The sequence below is a fragment of the Mesoplodon bidens genome (assembly GCF_964165515.1).
Source record: "Mesoplodon bidens genome assembly, chromosome: X".
Lineage (NCBI taxonomy): Eukaryota > Metazoa > Chordata > Mammalia > Artiodactyla > Ziphiidae > Mesoplodon > Mesoplodon bidens.
In genome coordinates this window covers 23,671,641-23,691,772 of record NC_138163.1, presented here as the reverse complement: position 1 = coordinate 23,691,772, position 20,132 = coordinate 23,671,641, and the positions used below count along the sequence as shown (strand labels likewise).

Here is a 20,132-nt window from a genome sequence, read left to right as displayed (position 1 = left end):
CTGCCCCCTGCTGGTGCCGGGACCATATGCTCTGCCACCACCACCACCCCCGCCCCACGGAAGGGGCTGGCCCCCTTGCTCTTATACATGCCAGGTGAGGCAGGGACAGCACCCTGCTGGAAAGAAAGTGGGCAAAAGAAAGAAAACGGGAATTGAAGCACCACCACGTCTTCACAAGGCCATGGCAGTCTGTTTTGCTTGTCAGGAGTTCAAGGTCTACTTCTTGTTATTATTTACGTGCATCTCCAGAGCTTCAAACTATCATTATTACTCACAACTATTAGCTCATCTACATGTTTATATTCCTAGCATTGATATTTGGTTTGTTTCATGGTATGGGATGTTTTATTACTCAGGTTCTCTGCATTTCTACTACAGCCAAATAACAGTAGTAAAGACGCCATGGGCCTGCTCCCTAGACCCTGAAGTCTATCGCCTGAGAGATGGATGTTCTCGGGGTTAGCCCTGCCCAGGAAAGTCACTATACTGTTGTACCAGAAGCTAAAGCACTTCCTTTGGCCTGTGAGCAGGACAGTGCAGATCCTGTCACATCCTCAGACTGTGACATCCTCCTGTCTCCATTCCTGGGACTGTAGGATGCTCAACTATGTATTCAGTTCCAACTCCCAGTTCACATGACTAAGGATTGGCTTTGAGGCAAAGGAGTGTGTAAGGAGCTCCAGCCAGCATTTTGGACTTGGCTTCAAGCTGCCTTTTTTACTTTTTGTGGCTCTGCCTTTGCCTTTAGTTTAGATGGCCTTCCATGTTACCTTTTTCCTACCTTATATAAACTTGGGCCTAAGTCCTTCTCTTGATACTTTACAAAGTACCCTTCATTTTCCTTCCTCCATGGGGAGTTCTCTTGTTTCTTGATGGAGGGTAGAGGTGGGTGACTCACAGGTTTGAAGTTACTGTGAGGTTCGGGAAGAATCCCTGAAACAGCTCGGGTCACTAATCCTTCTCCCCCCGCTTCCATGGACCCATCTTCTCTAATTTACACACCTCCCCTTCCTCCTACGGTCACCCAAGAAGCTGTAGCTGCTTAGCTTTATTGTCCATTCCTTCTCCCAAGTGAAGTCAACTCATAGAAACCAGGCTAGACCCCGCAAATCAGAGCTGCCTGCAAGGGCCTGGGGTTCCCAAGGAAGTGCCAAAGGAATCTCCACTGAAGAGCAGCCAGGTCACTAATCAGAAAGGCCAGGTTCTGGGGCTTCCCTGGTGGCGCAGTGGTTGAGAATCTGCCTGCCGATGCAGGGGACACGGGTTCGAGCCCTGGTCTGGGAAGATCCCACATGCCGCGGAGCAACTAGGCCCGTGAGCCACAACTACTGAGCCTGCGCGTCTGGGGCCTGTGCTCCGCAACAAGAGAGGCCGCGACAGTGAGAGGCCCGCACACGGCAACGAAGAGTGGCCCCCGCTCGCCGCAACTGGAGAAAGCCCTCGCACAGAAACGAAGACCCAACACAGCCAAAAATCAATCAATCAATCAATTAATTAATTAATTAAAAAAACAAATTAGAGAAAGGCCAGATTCTTAGAGAGTATATCTAAACAGCCTCAGCTGCCCCTACACCACACACCAGGGATCTGCCCGGAAGAGGGGTGCTCTGGCATGGACTCAACTGGCAACAGCCTGCATTCTGTGCATCTGACCTTGTCCTTTCTTCCAGTTCGTCCTTATGCTTTGTCCTTTTCTGTCTGGCCTTAAGGATGGATAAAAAGAAAATAGACCTTGGTACTAGAAAGCTCTGGATTTGAATTCTGGCTCTTCCACTTACAAACATGTGTGACCCTAAGCACATTTCTTTACCTTCTGAGACAATTTCTTCACCACTAAAATGCAAAAGCCTATCACCTACCTCTCAGAGCTGGCTCGGGATTAAACAGGATAACATGCATGGAGAACACATTACAGCACCCAGCACACAGTAGGCACTCAGGTCCATGGTGGCTGTTATTCCACCTCCAATCAAGCCTCATGGAAGTCTGGTCGTGGCCAAATGTGCATATTCTGCTCTTCATATCTGAGCCTCGCGACTCTCCAGCTAGAACACTTCCCTCCTCAACCACGTGGCTTCTATCCCCCAGCATCGGCTCCAGCAAACAGGCTTTTTAAAATTGGCATGGCCCTAGGAACCCTGTTTTGAAGCCCCTCCTTCCTCATTTCCAGCCCCCCACGGCACTCCAACCAGCCCTGCTTGTACTGGGTGGGCCCGGAAAATGGGAACTGGAAAAGCAAAACAAAACCAGATCTTCAGACCAAATAAGACTTGGAGACAATGTGGTCAAAGATAAGATGAGGTATGGACAGGTCAAGGTGATGTTCAGAAATGATTCCAGGGCCACAGCCAATCTGCCCTAGTACACCCCTTAGGTATGGTTCAGTGCACCTCTTAAGGGACAAGGTGTGTCTCGGGTGTTTTTAAAGGAGCCAAGCTAATCCAGACACGCACTTTAATTCTCTCAACCACAGGTGTAGTGTGGTGGCTGTACCCCTAAATTGTCAACCAAAATACAGAAGAAGGCTCCCGGAGTATCTGGTCTGAGATTGTCGAGAGGGGATCTGACACCATCACTCTTCGGCTAAAACATTGAAATAACTTCTTATTGAAATGACTTCTTATTGCCTTTAAATTAAGTTCAGTCCCAGGCCACAGCATTCAGATGTTTTTCACAAGTTAACCTCAACCCACCTTGCCAGGCTTATTTCACCTTGCTTCCTTTCCACCCACACTTCAGCCAAACTGGACAGTTTATTCCCTGAACATGCCCATGTACACTCCCACCCCTGTGTCTTCGCTGTTTATCTTATTTTTTTATTGCAGAGTTTTGGGGGTTTTTTTTATTGGAGTATAGTTGATCTACAATGTTGTGTTAGTTTCAGGTGTACAGCAAAGTGATTCAGTTATACATACATACATATATATATATATATATATATATATATATATATATTTGAGATTCTTTTCCCTTATAGGTTATTACAAGATATTGAATATAGTTCCCTGTGCTATACAGTAGGTCCTTGTTGGTTTTCTGTTTTATATAGTGTATACATGTTAATCCCAAACTCCTAATTTATCCCTCCCCCTTTCCCCTTTCCCCTGTTTATTTTTATTTATGACTTCTTTCCCATCCCTCATCGCTACCTACTGAAATCCTCCAGACTCCCTCTGAAAAAATGGACTCTCCCATGAATCCTTTCCTGATCCCTCAGCTCTCCTCCAACGGGACAGAATTTACTTTCTATCTTGCTTGTGGCATGGATTCTAGCTAGAGCCTAGGTGCTGGGGTTGAGACATACTGAGCAGTCTGGTAAATTGAGGGAACGGTGGTGGGGCTAAGGGCCTCTGAGGAGATAAATCCTTCTGAGGGGAGGAAATAACCAAGCATGACAGAGCTGACTCAGGCACAAAGGCCAAGTCGGTAGTAGGAAGCCGTGAATTGGAGGACAATGGGAAGGCTCTTAACTGAATCTGCCCAGCCCAGCCTCCCTGGATGCCTGCTTCTGTCCTATCCAGGGACCTATTTGCATCCAGGAAGGCTTGTCATGGCAGCAAAGGGAATGAGATCCTGACCCCCTCTTCCTAATACAGCCCACTGAGGTTCAAAGGAATAAACCAGCGGCCCCGAAACTTTTTGGCACCAGGGACCGGTTTCGTGGAAGACTATTTTTCCATGGACAGGGGAGGGGGGGCGGGGGGATGGGGAGGGTGGTCCAGGCGGTAATGCGAGCGATGGGGAGCAGCAGATGAAGCTTCGCTCACTCGCCCGCCGCGCACCTCGTGCTGTGCGGCCCGGTTCCTAACAGGCTGCAGACCGTTATCTGTCTGCGGCCTGGAGGTTGGGGACCCCTGGCATAAACGAAGTTTAATGGCCTGGAGTGGTCCCAAATGAGGTCAGATTGCTGAGAAGGAACAAGGAGGGTGCTCTGAGAGGAGGCTTACCATAAAAGGAGAATGTGGACAGGCTCTCAGAGTCCAGATCATTGGAGGGCATCTGGTTCAGGACATGCAGTCATTCTGGATATCCTGTGGATGCTCCTCAACAGGAAAGAGCTGCATCCAAGCCGCTAAAGAGTTAGAATCCTCCAGGGCCCAGGCAGTCTTTCTTTAGGACCCTTCTGAGCTGAGTCTGACAGAGTAGAAATGGCACCTTGAGAAACCATCTTGATGAGGATGGATCAAGTCAGCACTCTATGCTGGAACCAGTTCACGCTGGTGGTTTGGTCGGGGCCACCTCTGATTAACAGGGGTAGTGGTTAGTAGCAAGGACTCTGGAACCAGCTACCTGAGTTCGACAGCTTTCTCATATGTAAATGGGGAGAACTGAATCAGTCAACTGACAGCACCAAATGGGACCACCTTGTTGTTGACAGTTGTGAAGTCCATTTCAAGAGGCAAGATTAGGTTGCCAACAACCCAGCAGACTAGACCAAACAAATAAAGTAGAGGACTGAGTCATGCATGTGTGGAAGCAACCCTAGAGATTCTTGGGTCATTTTAAGGAGGGGAACCATTAGAATTCTTTCTGGAAAAAAAATGAGTGTGTATGGGGGCGGGGTCTCGATGCCATTGTAATCTGAATATTGGAAGATGAGACTTTTTTTGAGGTATTTTTGACCTACAGCATTATATTAGTTTCAGGTGTACAACATAATGATTCAATATTTGGATATATTGTGAAATGACCACCACAATAAATTGAATTAACATCCATCACTATGTGTAGTTTAATTTTTTTTTTTCTTGTGACGAGCAGTTTTAAGATTTATGGAGACTGGGACTTCCATGGTGGCACAGTGGATAAAACTCCGCACTCCCAATGCAGGGGGCCTGGGTTTGATCCCTGCTCAGGGAACTAGATACTACATGCATGCTGCAACTAAAGGTTTGCATGCCACCACTAAGGAGCCCATGTGCCGCAGCTAAGGAGCCAGCAAGCTGCAACAAAGAAGCCCTGGAGCCACAACTAAGGAGCCCATGTGCTGTAACTAAGGAGCCCACCTGCTGCAACTAAGACCCAGTGCAACCAAATAAATTTACAAAAATAATAATATGACTTAAGGAGAACTTATTTTTAATGTGCAGGCTTATCTTACCCTACCATACTGGCAGCGCCTCGCAGACCAGTGGTGCTCCCTGGAGAGGGACTGCCGTGCTAGGGGGGGCAGTGGAGAAGACCACAAGGCCTGGCAGAGTGACCCGGAGATGGTAAGGCACCCAGTGGAGCAGCAACAGCGTCCGTGGGAATATACTTGTTCATGAGCACACAGAAGACACTAGGAAAGACCTTGAAGGGTTAAATGATTGCCACCAACTCTAGCACAACCTGAGTCCTAAACTACAGCTAAGACCCCCATCCTTAGGGGCTGCCAGAAATGCTTGAGGTGGAGGACTTTGCAAGAAGCTAAAGATCCTGCATGAGCCCGTGTGTGTAGGTGCCCGAGAAACTGAGGTTTCCTGGCTGTGTCCTTACCTCCTCTCTCTCATTAAGTTCTTTGAGGACAAGTGCTATGTTTTACTTATCTCTGTATCTCCCCAAAGCGGGAGCCCTAGTCCTGGCAGAGGGCTGCAGGGCAGAGTCTGGTGCCCGGTGGAGCGGCAGCAGTGCCAGCAAGAGCAGCCTTGATCCAGGCACAGGTGAGACCCTTCCACCTCGCCATCCCCCAACAGCATCTAGCCCGGGACTTACTATTTTCTTCTCATTTTTCAGCTCTCTTGAAGTATAATTTACATATCATGAGTTCACTTATTTTCAGTGTACAGTTTGAGGTTTAATAAATTTATACCATCACACAGACATCATCATGCCACATCATTACAGAACACTTCCATTATCCCCAAAGTTTTCCTTGGGCTCCTTAGCAGTCATCCTTGCTCCAACCTCCAGACCTAGGCAACCATTGATGTGCCTTCCATCACCATAGTTTTGCATTTTCTACAAATTTCATATTAAGGAATTATACAGAGTAGCTGGTGTCTTTCATTGCATATGTTTGAGATTCATCCCTGTTGTAACACGTATCAATAGTTTGTTCTTATTTGGGATCAGTGGCCAGTCTGAACTCATGAGAGTTTAGTGCTAATATGTAGGAAAATCATCTCTCCCAAGTTATTCCAACCCTACGGTCAAGGTGAGAGTGGAATGATCAAAATGCATTTAATATGCAATTTCCAATTTGAAAGAGTCACCATTTTTATCTGGGACGATTCCCACTACAGATAATAGATCATAAAAGGGTTTCATGTTGCTAACTAAATAGCCACAGAATGGTAATACTTATGTCTCATAAAAAAGTAAAATTAACAACCAATAAACTGGATTTTTAAAATAATATTGTTCCTTTTTGAATTGCTGACTAGTAGTCCACGGTATGGATAAGTCACATTATGTTTACCCAATTGCTAACTGATGGACATTTAGGATGTTTCCAGTTTTTTTTGTTTTTTTGTTTTTTTGCAGTACGCGGGCCTCTCACTGTTGTGGCCTCTCCCGTTGCGGAGCACAGGCTCCGGACGCACAGGCTCAGCGGCCATGGCTCACGGGCCCAGCCGCTCCGCAGCATGTGGGATCTTCCCGGACCGGGGCACGAACCCATGTCCCCTGCATCAGCAGGCGGACTCTCAACCATTGCACCACCAGGGAAGCCCTCCAGTTTGTTTTGATGAATGATGCTTCCATGCACATTTGCATTCAAGTCTTTGTGTGGACATATGTTTTCATTTACTTGGGTAGATACCTAGGAGTGGAATTGTGTGGCCTTTATTGACTTAGAGTCCCTTAATAGGGATTACGCTGCAGGAAGCTGAAAGTAAGCCCCGTGAAAACGGAACACGTGATTAAGGGTATGTGAGAGAATTTTAGGAAAAGGGAGGTTACTGAGAGGTAGAAACGCTCTAAGAGGTAAATTTACCTACTTCATAATGTGTACCTCAGTATTTAGGAAGCCTAAACATTTTATCTGATGTAAAACTGCCTCCATCTATTATAATTGGAGACTCATTGACCACAGCATACAATATTAGGCATGTGGGGGTGGACAAGTACAGTGATCAGGGCATAGAAAGGCACCAAAATCTGAACAGCCTACATGGTTGTTCACTTTTTCGGAGCCATCAGTAATTATGACAAGCATTTGCTTTAATGAAAAATTCCACTTAAAGATTCGAGTGGAATTTCTACTCCTTGTAGAGCCTACCATTACATAATTTGTATCTTTTTAAACCTGGTCTCTGCAGAGACCATTCTGAATAATAGTCTCCTCTTGAACTATGGAACTATACCAATAAAGTTTTGGAGCAAGAAATTATGAGGGAGAACAGAGCACTCTGTGATGACAGGAATCACTATTACCTGGATCTAAATACACCCACAACTCAAACTTGTCCTCTTAAAATTGATCTAATCCGGGGCTTCCCTGGTGGCGCAGTGGTTGGGAGTCAGCCTGCCGATGCAGGGGACACGGATTCGTGCCCCGGTCTGGGAGGATCCCACGTACCGCGGAGCGGCTGGGCCCGCGAGCCATGGCCACTGAGCCTGCGCGTCCGGAGCCTGTGCTCCGCAATGGGAGAGGCCACAGCAGTGAGAGGCCCATGTACTGCAAAAAAAAAAAAAAAAATTGATCTAACCCAGTTAATTAATAACAAAGAAATCCATCCTGTTTCCCAGCACAAGAACATTAAGAAGAAAAAAAAAAGGGAACTTGTATTGTTGGAGACTTATAGATTGGGAATTCTGGCTATTCATTTTTCAGCTCTCAAATATACAGACAGAATTTGACCTTGAGTCATAGGCCAAAAGTTTAACCACTTCATTTTTCTCCCATTGGAAAGATCACCTCAAGCACCCTGAGTCATTTGAGCGCAGGTACCCGATGGTTCAGTAGATGTGGCTTACCCGGGACTGAGATTCATAGGGAGGATTTTTGAAGTATCCATCACATCACAGAATTCCTTTTTCTTTAGTGAGGACCCACAGAAATCTCTCTTCGACCTCAATATCAGGAAAAACCATGCTTCTCCTGAACAACTGGACTGTTTTCATTTTTATCCTGTGTAAGTGGTTCTCAGAGTGTGGTCCCTGAGCAGCAGCATCAGCATCACCTGGGAACCTGTTAGACATGCAAATGCTCAGATTCCACCCCAGACCTATCAAGTTAGAAACTCTGGACGTGAGACCCAACAATCTGTGTTTTGTTAAGCCTTCCTGGTGATTCTGATGCAAGCCAAAATTTGAGAACATTAACTGAATTGGACTGAAACCAGGAAAACCAACTTTAGAAAATTGGTAATTTATTTGTTCAATGTCTAATACTTCCTTTTGAGTTAAAAGGTTACATTAGGGTTGTATTACAATTGATTAATCTACAACCAAGTAGTTGGTTTTGAAAATCTGGGATGATAATATTGACCAATTATGTACTAAAAACAAACAAAAAGGGATTTCATCATCTTGTATAGGCTAAGTGCCCTGCAACTTGAACTACAAATGATTAACTAGACACGGTTATGCTTTGTGCGTGAATTATAGGGTAAACGAAGTAGATATTAAAGCAGATGAATTTAAATTATCTGTCATGATTTACTTGTTAGCCTGGAAATCTCTTGTTCTTTAGTTAATAAAACACACAGAAAGCCTAAGTCCACGATGCCAAATGAGCAAATATGGCTCATTGTCAGGAACTGGGTGTTTTTTACCTCTTGCCACTTTCAGAATCCAGAGGGAAACTGTTTCCATCTTAGCTCTGCTACGGAATGCTTTGTGCGACCTCATATGAGATAACTGTCCCCCTCTGAACCTCATTTTTGCCTCTGAAAAAATTGAGGATTTGATTTCATCATCTTTAATTTCACTTCCATCTTTGATCTGCTGGGATTCTGGAATTCTAGAGATCCCCAAACACCAGCAGCACCTGGGACATCACTGCTCTCTCCTGACCTCTCCTGACCTCTCCTGACCAGAGGGCAGAGGAAGGAGGGAAGGCACGCATGTGGCTGCAGCCTGAGGCAGTCGTACCTGAGATCTTCCGAGTTCAGATAATTTTAAAAATCAGGCGGCCAGGGTTTGTTTCTTACTAAACAATGCTGTGTGGCCATCAGCCGAGGTGTGAATTGGGGGATACTGCTTGCTCTTTGCTAAATGCTACACAGGAATCCCAAAGAGATTTTATCATTAGCTTTATGAGAACAAGATGTGAACGGTATAGAGAGCCGGTTTCTGTAGAGCCGATCTTAAAGAGGCAGCCCAGTGCGTGAAATTACATAAGGGTATATACTTCAGAGCTAAGGGGTTTGGGTCTATCCAAGCATTCCCCTTCCTCTTTCCCATCAAAAACAGTTATTTCACTGGGTAATTCAAGACCTGGAGATAACTTCATAAGGAGTGGAGGATAGGTGTGGTTTAGGTTGTTCAAATTAACCAGATAATTGATTCAATTCATCCAATTCACTGTCCCTGTAGAATTTATTGCACCTATTATTGTCAGTAGAAAAAGCTATCTTTGCGCCTCCTGTTCATTGGCCAGCCAAATACTTCGCTGTCTTTCATGCCACTTCCCAGACTAATTCTGATCTGGATATACTTATAAGCACCTTACTACAAAAAGTTTCTCCTAGCTGAGATTATCCTTTGAATTTGATCATTTCAGAGAATATTCCTTAGCAGATAATATTATCCAATGCCTTTAAACTGCTGGCCTCCCACCCTGCATATACACACAGAAATCACATACTTATATTTTCTGTATCAAGGGGCATTTCTTGCTGGTACTATTGCTGGTACTAAGGGAATTGCCTTAATTTTCTGCTTCCTTCGGTTCATGTAAACATTATCTCCATGCCCATCACCTCTGGAGTAGCCTGTGGCATTCCCTCACTTGAAAAGAATGATTTTCATTCTTACAAGTCCTTTTGCCTCAGGACCTCGAGCTGGGTTCTGCATTATTTTGTTTTGGAACAAGGCAGGTTCCTTTTAACCACTTCTAAAGGGAGAAACCCTAAATGGCATTTACAAAAATATATGGCATTAAAACAGACGGTCAAACAGTAAAAGGGTGTTTTATTAGGACATTTAGAGACAAAGCAACTGGTGGTTTGCCTGGATTTTGCATCTCTTAAAGGTTGCCTTGATACTGTGCCGCAGAGCCCTGGTAATACGCAGGGTTGGGAATTACCATGTGTCAGAGCTGGATGATAAGCCCAGGTCACCTGAATTATTCCTCCTTGGAAGTGACATCAGCCCTATCAAAATGTGAATGATTTGTTGCTTCAGCACCTCTCTGATATTAAATCTAGAGGAGTGGATTCAAGTTTGTGCTTCAGGGGACACACGTACTTATTTACCCTGTAAAAGAGAGTGCACTAGAACACCTTCTGATTGCAGAGAAATGGATGAAAATTGACAAAATCTATACAGATCTTCGTGGTTAGATATGGAAACAGAGTGATTCTAATAAACAATAAGTATTGTTTAATAACATCTAGGTAGTCCATAAGATTCCCCAACAGGGAAGAACAAGCAACTGCAGAGCATTTCCCAAACCCCCCTCCTTCTGTCATGGAAACGCCGGTAAAAGTCCTCCACCTCCTACACTCCAGTGCCAGATCGGTAAGCATTTAGCCAAGCATGCTGGGAGACAAAGAACAACCGAAGGAAAGGAGTATCCGGGTGTCTTGGATTTGCTTTCCATTCTGCTCTGTTGCTCTACCATCTCGTTACTAGACGTAGGCATTGGACGTGACAATCAACTACATTTGAACTGAGCAGAAGAAATATTAAAGGCATAGGCTTCAGAAGAAATGTCTCAAAGGCAGCCTCAGTCACCTAATCAGACTTTAATTTCAACCACAAATGACACAGGATCATCAAGCCCTGTCGTTCCTAATGATACCACAAATAAAGGAAGGACCGGAGACAACTCTCCAGGAATAGAAGCATTGTGTGCCATCTATATCACTTATGCTGTGATAATTTCAGTGGGCATACTTGGAAATGCTATTCTTATCAAAGTCTTTTTCAAGACCAAATCCATGCAAACAGTTCCCAATATTTTCATCACCAGCCTGGCTTTTGGAGATCTTTTACTTCTGCTAACTTGTGTGCCAGTCGATGCAACCCACTACCTTGCAGAAGGATGGCTGTTCGGAAGAATTGGATGTAAGGTGCTCTCTTTCATCCGGCTCACTTCTGTTGGTGTATCAGTGTTCACGTTAACAATTCTCAGTGCTGACAGGTGGGTTTCTTTTCTCAGTTATATTTGCCAGGATGTGAAATTAGGCGAAAAGAAAGGAAAGCTTGTACGGAGCGTTCACTGGCTACTATTCTGCTTTTCTCACACTCTGTAACCTGGATGTAAGATTGAAAAATCAGGGGGCATTTTAAATAAAAGTCGGTGTAAGAATGTTAAAATTCCTGTGTTAGCATCGGACGAGAGATTGAAATTGTGTGCTTCAGGGATCAGTTAATTTCTTTGAAGTGTAATTGTTTGTTTGAAAGAATACTGAACGGTGTTTTCCCCCTCGGTTTATTAAGGCAAATTATTCCAGGTGTAAAAGAAAAACAATTCTTTCTTTATACATTAGTGCAGCCTAGTGGTGCAATATTGTCAACATTAAAACATCAACATAGGTGTGAAATTGACCACATACACATTACTGTCTACTGGAAGAATGGTAAAAAGATACATGCATCTAATTTATTTGAAATGCATCAAATTAATTAATGGCAGAAAAACGGTGAGGCTTTCAGCTTCCTGGTAACTCAGTGTAATGTCATCACTTAATTGTATTTGTTTTTTCTATAGGCATTCAATGACATTCTCATTTCCAGACATAAATTAATCCCGGCTGACTTTTAGAGCTCTATGGAAGGAGCGTGTGAGAACCTCTGGCAGCCAGGGTGTTTGGGCTCTGTTAGGATATTTTCAGTCTATGTACTGGGTCTTTCTGTGCCTATTGTAGAATGATAACTGTGAAAGCATGAAGAAAAATTGAGGCTCCAAATGTTAAAAGTGATGCTTTAAAAAACCTGCAAGAAGCCCGTAAGTAATCAATGCCTGGCAGTACCAGAAGGAAAAGCTTCTTCAGATTCTGGAATCTGAGAGGAGGAAAAGCTTTCCCTGTGTCTTTTATGGAATTTTGCTTTGACTGGTTTTATATTCTGTTTGAGGGCAGATTTACTTAAAGGCTGTAGATTTTAATGTGGATTTGTCAGAATAAGGAGGCATCTTTTCATGGGTACAGGGTTTCCGATTTCACCCTTGCTTTGCCCTAAATCTACCTACAGATTGGATCGGCTTGGGCAAGAAATTAGCACTTATGAACAGGGAAGAAATTAACCCTCTCCTCTTTCCTGCATAAACTCATGGAATTCTTTTTTAGGAAGGTTGATGACTGCTCTCTCACAAGGAAAGGAGAATTAGGTTCAACATCAGTCACTTACATAAAAAGGAAGTATTTTAGAACACAAGGTAATGCACAGGTAATGAATTACTCTCCATCACACACAAAATCATGCCGAAAAATATTTATTTGCCCTAAATAGAGGGTCTACAAGAAAATTATAAAATTTGCAAATCTGGAGTATCTCATAACAGTGAAGAAAGGAAAAAGTGATTAGCATCAATATAAAATACTGGGATGTATTATGTGTATTTGAAATCATAACCAATTCCAGTTGGTTAATGTTGACTTGGTTATATACATATGGGATAAGAAGGTAGAACTGGATGACCACGGAGATCACTTCTAACTTTAAGATTCTGTAATTTTGATATTGATTTTGCCCTTTGCTATGATTATGTGTTTCTAGATACAAGGCAGTTGTGAAGCCCTTGGAGCGTCAGCCCCCCAATGCCATCCTGAAGACCTGTGCCAAAGCTGGCTGCATCTGGATCGTGTCTATGATCATTGCTCTACCAGAGGCTATATTTTCAAATGTATATACTCTTCGAGATCCCGACAAAAATATGACCTTTGAATCGTGTGCTTCTTATCCTGTTTCTGAGAGGCTCCTGCAAGAGATACATTCTCTGCTGTGCTTCTTAGTGTTCTACATTATTCCACTTTCGATTATCTCTGTCTATTACTCTTTGATTGCTAGGACTCTTTACAAAAGCACCTTGAACATACCTACTGAGGAACAAAGCCATGCCCGCAAGCAGGTATGTATTAATCAGGACTCACGCATGAATTTAGAAGGGAAATGCCTCCTTTTGCACCCCTGAGCAATAAATACTTTAGCAGTATCGTATTTTTGTTATGGTCATGGGCTGTGGAGTCTGTCAGACCCAAGATTTAATTCCATACCAGCTGAGCAATCTTGAGCAAGTTACTTAACATCTCTGAGCCTCACTTTCCTCATGTATAAAATGAAAATGAGGTCTGGATGATATATATGAAATGCTTAGCATAGTTCCTGCTGCATAGTAAACATTCAATAAGTGGTAGGACTACTAAGGGAGCAGCTGAAGTTTGGGATCAGTCAAAAATCACCCCACAGAATAGTGAGAAACATCACACAAGGTGAGACTATAAAGTGAAGCATCTTTTGTTTAGAAAAACACAGGATGGTAGAACTGGCAAGAAGCCATAACATTATTCAATGCAAACCACTTACACACAGATCAGCAGACTGGGCGGAGGGGTTGTCTCGAGGGATGCAGTGCCAATGGCAAGAGAACACAGTGATTCACAGAAGCTTGATTAAGACCATTGCAAGACCCAGGTGTGTTCTCCTCTCATAAATATGAACAGAATAAAAAGAATATTGGCAAAACATCGTTCCATTTGATTAAAAAAAACCCAACAGGATTTCTATCTTTCTTGGGTGGGAGGAGATGATCCCATTTACCTCTTAACCAGTAATGTGCAGAGCTCAGCGCTTTTTTTTTTTTTTTGAGCTAGTACATTCAGTTGCTTCAACAGTGGTGGTCAGGAGGCTAAAGTTGCATTTTAATGCCCATGTGAAAAGTTATCTTTGCTCTATCTGTAACTACAGGCAATGTCTTCACTTAATCTGGTTCATTTCTCTTATTAAGAGGTGCAGGTAGGATTATTTTCATACATGAAGGGTGGCACATTGATTTTTATTCCTTTGACTGACTATATAGTTAGAATTTCTATACGTTAACAACAATTTTTGGTACCAATTTAGCAACTTTCATAAACCCCAGAAGACTATTCTAACCTAGTCAGCCTCTGCTGATGCAGTGAAAGCAGGTTTGTATAGCATCTATTTCTTAATTAAATTAAATTTTCGATAATTCCACAACACTGCTTGAGATAATTAGAGACACCCTAGAGTATCTCAAAACCAGGGATGGGAGTCTCTGAATTAGAGCTAATCAGAGACCAAGATCACGGGTTACCATGTCAATTAACTTGCTGTATTCTCTAGCCACGGGCTGACTTCACCTGCACCTGCACGTTCAAAGGGACACCAGCCTGTTAACTGTAAATTTCTATGTAAATCTAGAGAATGGCTTTTTAAAATCTCTGCCAGCTAAATGTTTTTGTTTGGGTTTTCAGTTGTTTTTTGTTTTTTGTTGTTGTTTTGTTTGTTTGTTTGTTTTGTTTTCTTGGTTGTTGTTTTTGCCATTTTTCTTCCCCCTGTAGATTGAATCCCGAAAGCGAATTGCCAAAACGGTGTTGGTGCTGGTGGCTCTGTTTGCTCTCTGCTGGTTGCCGAATCACCTCCTGTACCTCTACCGCTCATTCACTCAAACCTACATGGACCCCTCTGCCATTCACTTCATTGTCACCATTTTCTCTCAGGTTCTGGCTTTCAGCAATTCTTGTGTAAACCCCTTTGCTCTTTACTGGCTGAGCAAGACCTTCCAGCAGCATTTTAAAGCTCAGTTATTCTGTTGCAAGGCAGAGCTGCCTGACCCTCCTGCTGCTGATACCCCTCTTGACAACCTGGCCGTGATGGGAAGGGTCCCGGGTGCTGCAAGCGCTCAGGTGTCTGAAATTAGTGTGTCCGTGTTCGCTGGCTGTAGTGTGAAGAAGGAAGATGACAGAGTCTAGCTTTTCAATTAAAAATAGTATTTCTCCTCCCAGCGTGTGTATTCGACTCTGAGCTGTGTGTAGGTGTATGGTGTCAGGATTTTTGTTGCTTGAGAATTGTGCTGAAATCTTAGGAGGGAAGGATCAGACAAACCATGATTTTTTCAATCTACAAGCATTAACGAACACTGTTGGGCTTTCTAAATAAAACAGAGCCCCACTAGGCATAGAAAGACATATCTGCGTATGTCAGTGGGTCCTATGAGAGGCTGAATAGGAGGTGAAGTGAAATAAACAAGATGACACTTAAAAATCTAATGTTTCCATCACATCTCTGATGCTTATAATTTCGCATATACTCCTGTGATTTGCATAAAACTGTGTTTATTATGTGCCGTAAATCTACAGATTATACTTTGCATATGAAAAGGGGCTCAAAGAGAGGTAAAACATCTCTTCTGCAGTTTTCTTAAAAAACAAAGTCCTAAAAAATAAACCTTCACAGGGTTTGTTTTTGACTGCCCTTTTCCATTAATCTCTATTCCATTAGAACTAAAGCTGTGCAATGGCAATGACAACGTTTTGGGGTCAGTGAGCATAAAGTACTGAGTAAGGATCTGGGGCAAGGTGTTTGCCTTACTAGGTCAGCACCTACTGACTTAAGGTAGTTCTGGAGTTACAACTCCCATTGATTGATAATTGGGCAAAGTTATCTTTCACAAATATTGTGAAGAACTTGACTTCTTCATAGGCAGAATAAGTGGCCATGTTTATGGTGTCATTTGAGGGCTCCAAAGAAGGACCCCTGTCAAAAAACCTGTGAGCCTGCCAGTGTCTGAAATTCTTCCTTGAAGGAAATTCATTTCTTTCTGGTAAGCAGTGCCCTCTTTCTAAAAAATGCAGAAGTACCACATGAGATCCCTCACACCTGGGTGTGCAGTTATTATCAGATCATCTTCCTGCTTGACTACCTTAAACCTGATGGGTGCCTAAATCCTGTAAGAGTATGACCTAATTGATCTCTGCCCTTGGAAATCAGAGGATTTTCTATCCTCTGCTCCTACTTGCTAACACTATAAGCTTGCTAATAAATATTATTTCAAACAACTGTTGTCAATAGACGTGTCAGATTTGTGGTTTCAGAAAATGTTTTCTTGGGGGCAAATTAAAGCATATGTTTGGCACCATCGATAGTTAAATTTGAATTTTCAAAAACTTGATTTTGGGGTGCTTTTGGTAGCTTTGAGCTTTCTTTAAATGGCTTGTGTAATTGTGAACTTTTGCTTAAAGATGTGGCTTGAAAAGGGGATATATATTAACACTAGACTTTACATTTAAGTAAAATTGGTTTACTTAAAGTGGGGGGGGGGTGTCAGAATTGTATTAGTATTGCTTTGGGTTGGATGTTGTAACAAGGGGAGAAAAATAAATATGAAATAAAGTTTTAAATGACTGTGTAACTTTATATTCTAAAAACAATACTTCTGACAGAATATCACTGAGAACCCATTTTAACTCCAAAATGTATTTTCAAGTGCCAAACTCCAAAATATTTTACTATTTTCCTTACTCTGGGTAAAAATTACATCCTTATTCCCCTAAGCATAAAACTTTAGAAACAACTTGATAAAAGTACCAGATTACAAAAGCTAAGCGAGCTTTTTTGTTTGTTTGTTTTTGTTTCTTTGCGGTTCACGGGCCTCTCACTGCTGTGGCCTCTCCCGTTGCGGAGCACAGGCTCCAGATGCACAGGCTCAGCGGCCATGGCTCACGGGCCCAGCTGCTCCGTGGCATGTGGGATCCTCCCGGACCGGGGCACAAACCCACATCCCCTGCATCGGCAGGCGGACTGCCAACCACTGCGCCACCAGGAAAGCCCCTAAGTGAGCTTTTTAGCAGTTGATAAAACTAGAGCTCCGAGAACTTTGATTTTCTTCATTCTCAGTAATCCCTAGGTGACTTAGGGATCTGATATAAAATAAATCCCTGGATGGCTTTATAGGGCATCAGCCTCCCATCTAGAATTGGGGAATTGGGATTAAAATTCATGGCTTTGCTTTGATTTTTTTTTGGAGAGGGTGGTTGTTTTGTTTTGTTTTGTTTTTTTGTGGTACGCGGACCTCTCACTGTTGTGGCCTCTTCCGTTGCGGAGCACGGGCTCCAGACGCGCAGGCTCAGTGGCCATGGCTCACAGGCCCAGCTACTCCGCAGCATGTGGGATCCTCCCGGATCAGGGCACGAACCCGCATCCCCTGCATCGGCAGGCGGACTCCCAACCACTGTGCCACCAGGGAAACCCCAGGGTGGTCTTTTTTTTTCACAGATTATCCTTGTCAGAGCTAAACTTACAAGTAGGCCCCAATATCCACAATTTTTTTCACACTGACTATTGTGTGCAGAAATGTTACTACATTTCAGTTCTTTGGAGAGGGTCCTAAATGGGGGCATGGGGGAACACATGAAAAACAAATTTTGTATACTTCTCAATTTTGCTCAGGGCCTGCCCTGACCCAAGACTTAGAATAATGGACCATAATAATATAATATGCTACAAAGCAGGAAAACAAAGTCACAAACTTAGGTAAGTCTTTGTCATTGAAGTTGATAGTACTACAAAACATTTAATACTGGTATACCTACTGACAATAGCAAATTTGGGTTTAAAGAATTTCTGCAGTTATTACCATCTTAAGTCAGGGATCCATCAAATTTTTTTGTCAAAAGGAGTTACTTTTATTTCCACTAAGTCTTGAGATTACAGGAAGTGGGGACAGGAAAATTCCTGAACAGAGTGAGCCTGAATGGGCCATTAAATAAATCTACTTTGGTATAGTTCAGTAATTTTCCAGAAAGACTTCCTAGGCCAGGTAGATGACTTCTCTGTCCAGGCAGTCTCTGCTTTTGTAGGTTAATGAATTTTTATCCACCAAGAAGTCGGTGGCCTATTAGGCCAGGAGTACAGCACAGATCACCCCTCACAGAGAACGAAGATGATGTTCAGGGAGCCGGCTGTCTGGGTTTTGTCTTCCTGGGTCCAGCAGCCCCTTGTGCAGCCCATCCATATTCCATTCCTGGAGTTTCAGGAGCTACCCCCATCCTTATAATAACAAAGGACCCCCTTTTTGCTTGTTAACTTGAGTGTTTCTTGCAAAAAATCTTGGAAATAAAAACAGGTTATAGGAACTTCCCTGGTGGCGCAGTGGTTAGGAATCCACCTGGCAATGCAGGGGACACGGGTTCGAGCCCTGATCCCGGAAGATCCCACATGCCGCAGAGCAACTAAGCCTGTGCGCCACAACTGCTGAAGCTGGTGCCCCTAGAGCCTGTGCTCTGCAACAAAAGAAGCCACCGCAATAAGAAGCCCGCACACCGCAATGAAGAGTAGCCCCCACTTGACGCAACTAGAGAAAGCCCACTCACAGCAACGAAGACCCAACACAGCCAAAGATAAATAAATAAAATAAATTTATATATAAAAAAGAACAGGTTATAAAGAGATACTTCCAGATTACCTCAGTTACTAGGGATTTAATTCTAGGAATCCACAAGGAAATAAGAACAGGAACCAGGCCTCATAGAGACAAAAGTATTGCTTAAAAAAAAGAAAAAAACTGGGAATTCCCTGGCGGTCCAGTAGTTAAGGACTCCACACTTCCACTGCAGGGGGCACGGGTTCGATTCCTGGTCAGGGAAGTAAGAGCCTGCATGCCGTGGGGCACGGCCAAAAAATTTAAATTTAATTTAATTTAAATTAAAAATAAATTAAAAATTAAAAAAACAAAACTGTCAGGACCAGTGGCCAAGTAGAATGCCATTATAGGTACAAGCATGCTTAGGTCCCAACTCCACTGCTCCACTATTACGGTGACTCAATGACCCTCTGTCACTGCCTCAGCTTCTCCTCTCACTCCTGGAGAACTTCTCCACAGAAGGCCTCTGTTCTGCTTACTACCTTCCCTGTGTGGGCCTCCCTGCTTCTGGGCTACTCTGACCATGTCCTTGTCTGTTCCATACTCAACCCTCTTTCTGGGAGAGGCTTATTGGCTCAGTGAATCAAATTCAGTCTAGAATGCGGGGCTACCCTACCAGGTCACCTCACAGGCCTCTGGGTAGCCCGTGACTGGGTCATATGGGAAGTAAACTTTTTGGCCACCTGCTAAGAGGGGCCTGTGGATAGAGCAGGCGCTCAGTGTCACGTGCAGCAGGGCTGTGAGGCATATTATCACCTATGCTGTGAACTCACTCAGGAATGAAATGGGAACCCAATGAACACATTGCTGAAAACAGCTGTACACTATTTTTGAATCCTGGAAGAAATATTTAGCAATGCTTAAATGAGCCTAATAAAACTCATGTTATCTATATTATAAAAATGCACGCAAGTTCTACTGCATGCATGTTTTTTTCTAAGATATCAAAAAACGACGTTAGTAGGGCAGTAAAGGTGGTGTGCACACTGGATGTTAAAAGTTTTAGGTTTGGAGCTTGAGCACTTCTGACTCATGGAGTACAAGGGGCAGGCAACTTCTGACCTTCCTTTCCAGAGACATCTCCAGCCTGAGGAAGGTACCGGAGAGATAAAGGAGGGAGCAGAGGCTTGGAGAGAAGGTTGGTCCTTCCACCCATCGTTCGTTCATTCATTCATTCACTCACCACACACGCACTAGACACCAGACCCTGTACTAGGAACTCGGGCTAACCAGAGCCGGCGCCTCTCCTAGTGAAATCGTAACGAAACAAGCGAGACTCGTTTCCCACGCGGAGGAGGAGCCTCCGGGCGAAGGAGGCGCGCCTTTCTCTCGCACTGAGACCTGTCCAGCCCGCCCTGTCCACTCCCCCAAGATGGCGGCCTCCCCGACGCCTACTCCGGCGCCGGCCGAGGGGGAACCTTCCCACGCCTTCGGGCTACCGCCTCGCCCCGGCCCCTCCCGGCCCGCCGGGGACTCCACGGAGTCAAACGGCCCCGAGGCGCCGCGCCAGGAAGTCCCAGCTGGGCATCAACGCCCAGCAGCACAGCAGACCCCCCGAGCCCCGCCCCGAGCCCGCCCCCCGAGCCCCGCCCCCCGAGGCCCAAGCCGCCTGCCCGCGTCGGCGCCTGTTGACGCCACTGGGGGCGTGTCTGCGGGA

At 44.1% G+C, this 20,132-nt stretch overlaps 1 protein-coding gene across 1 annotated transcript; it reads left to right on the top strand.

Annotated features, from left to right (window-relative positions):
• Positions 1-10,799: 10,799 nt before the first annotated feature.
• BRS3 (bombesin receptor subtype 3) lies at positions 10,800-15,026 on the top strand (the record flags this gene model as incomplete). The annotated part of the gene is made up of 3 exons (XM_081222699.1): positions 10,800-11,233; positions 12,811-13,162; positions 14,616-15,026. The coding sequence occupies 3 exons, from the start codon at positions 10,800-10,802 to the stop codon at positions 15,024-15,026; spliced, it is 1,197 nt and encodes a 398-aa protein (XP_081078825.1).
• Positions 15,027-20,132: the final 5,106 nt, after the last annotated feature.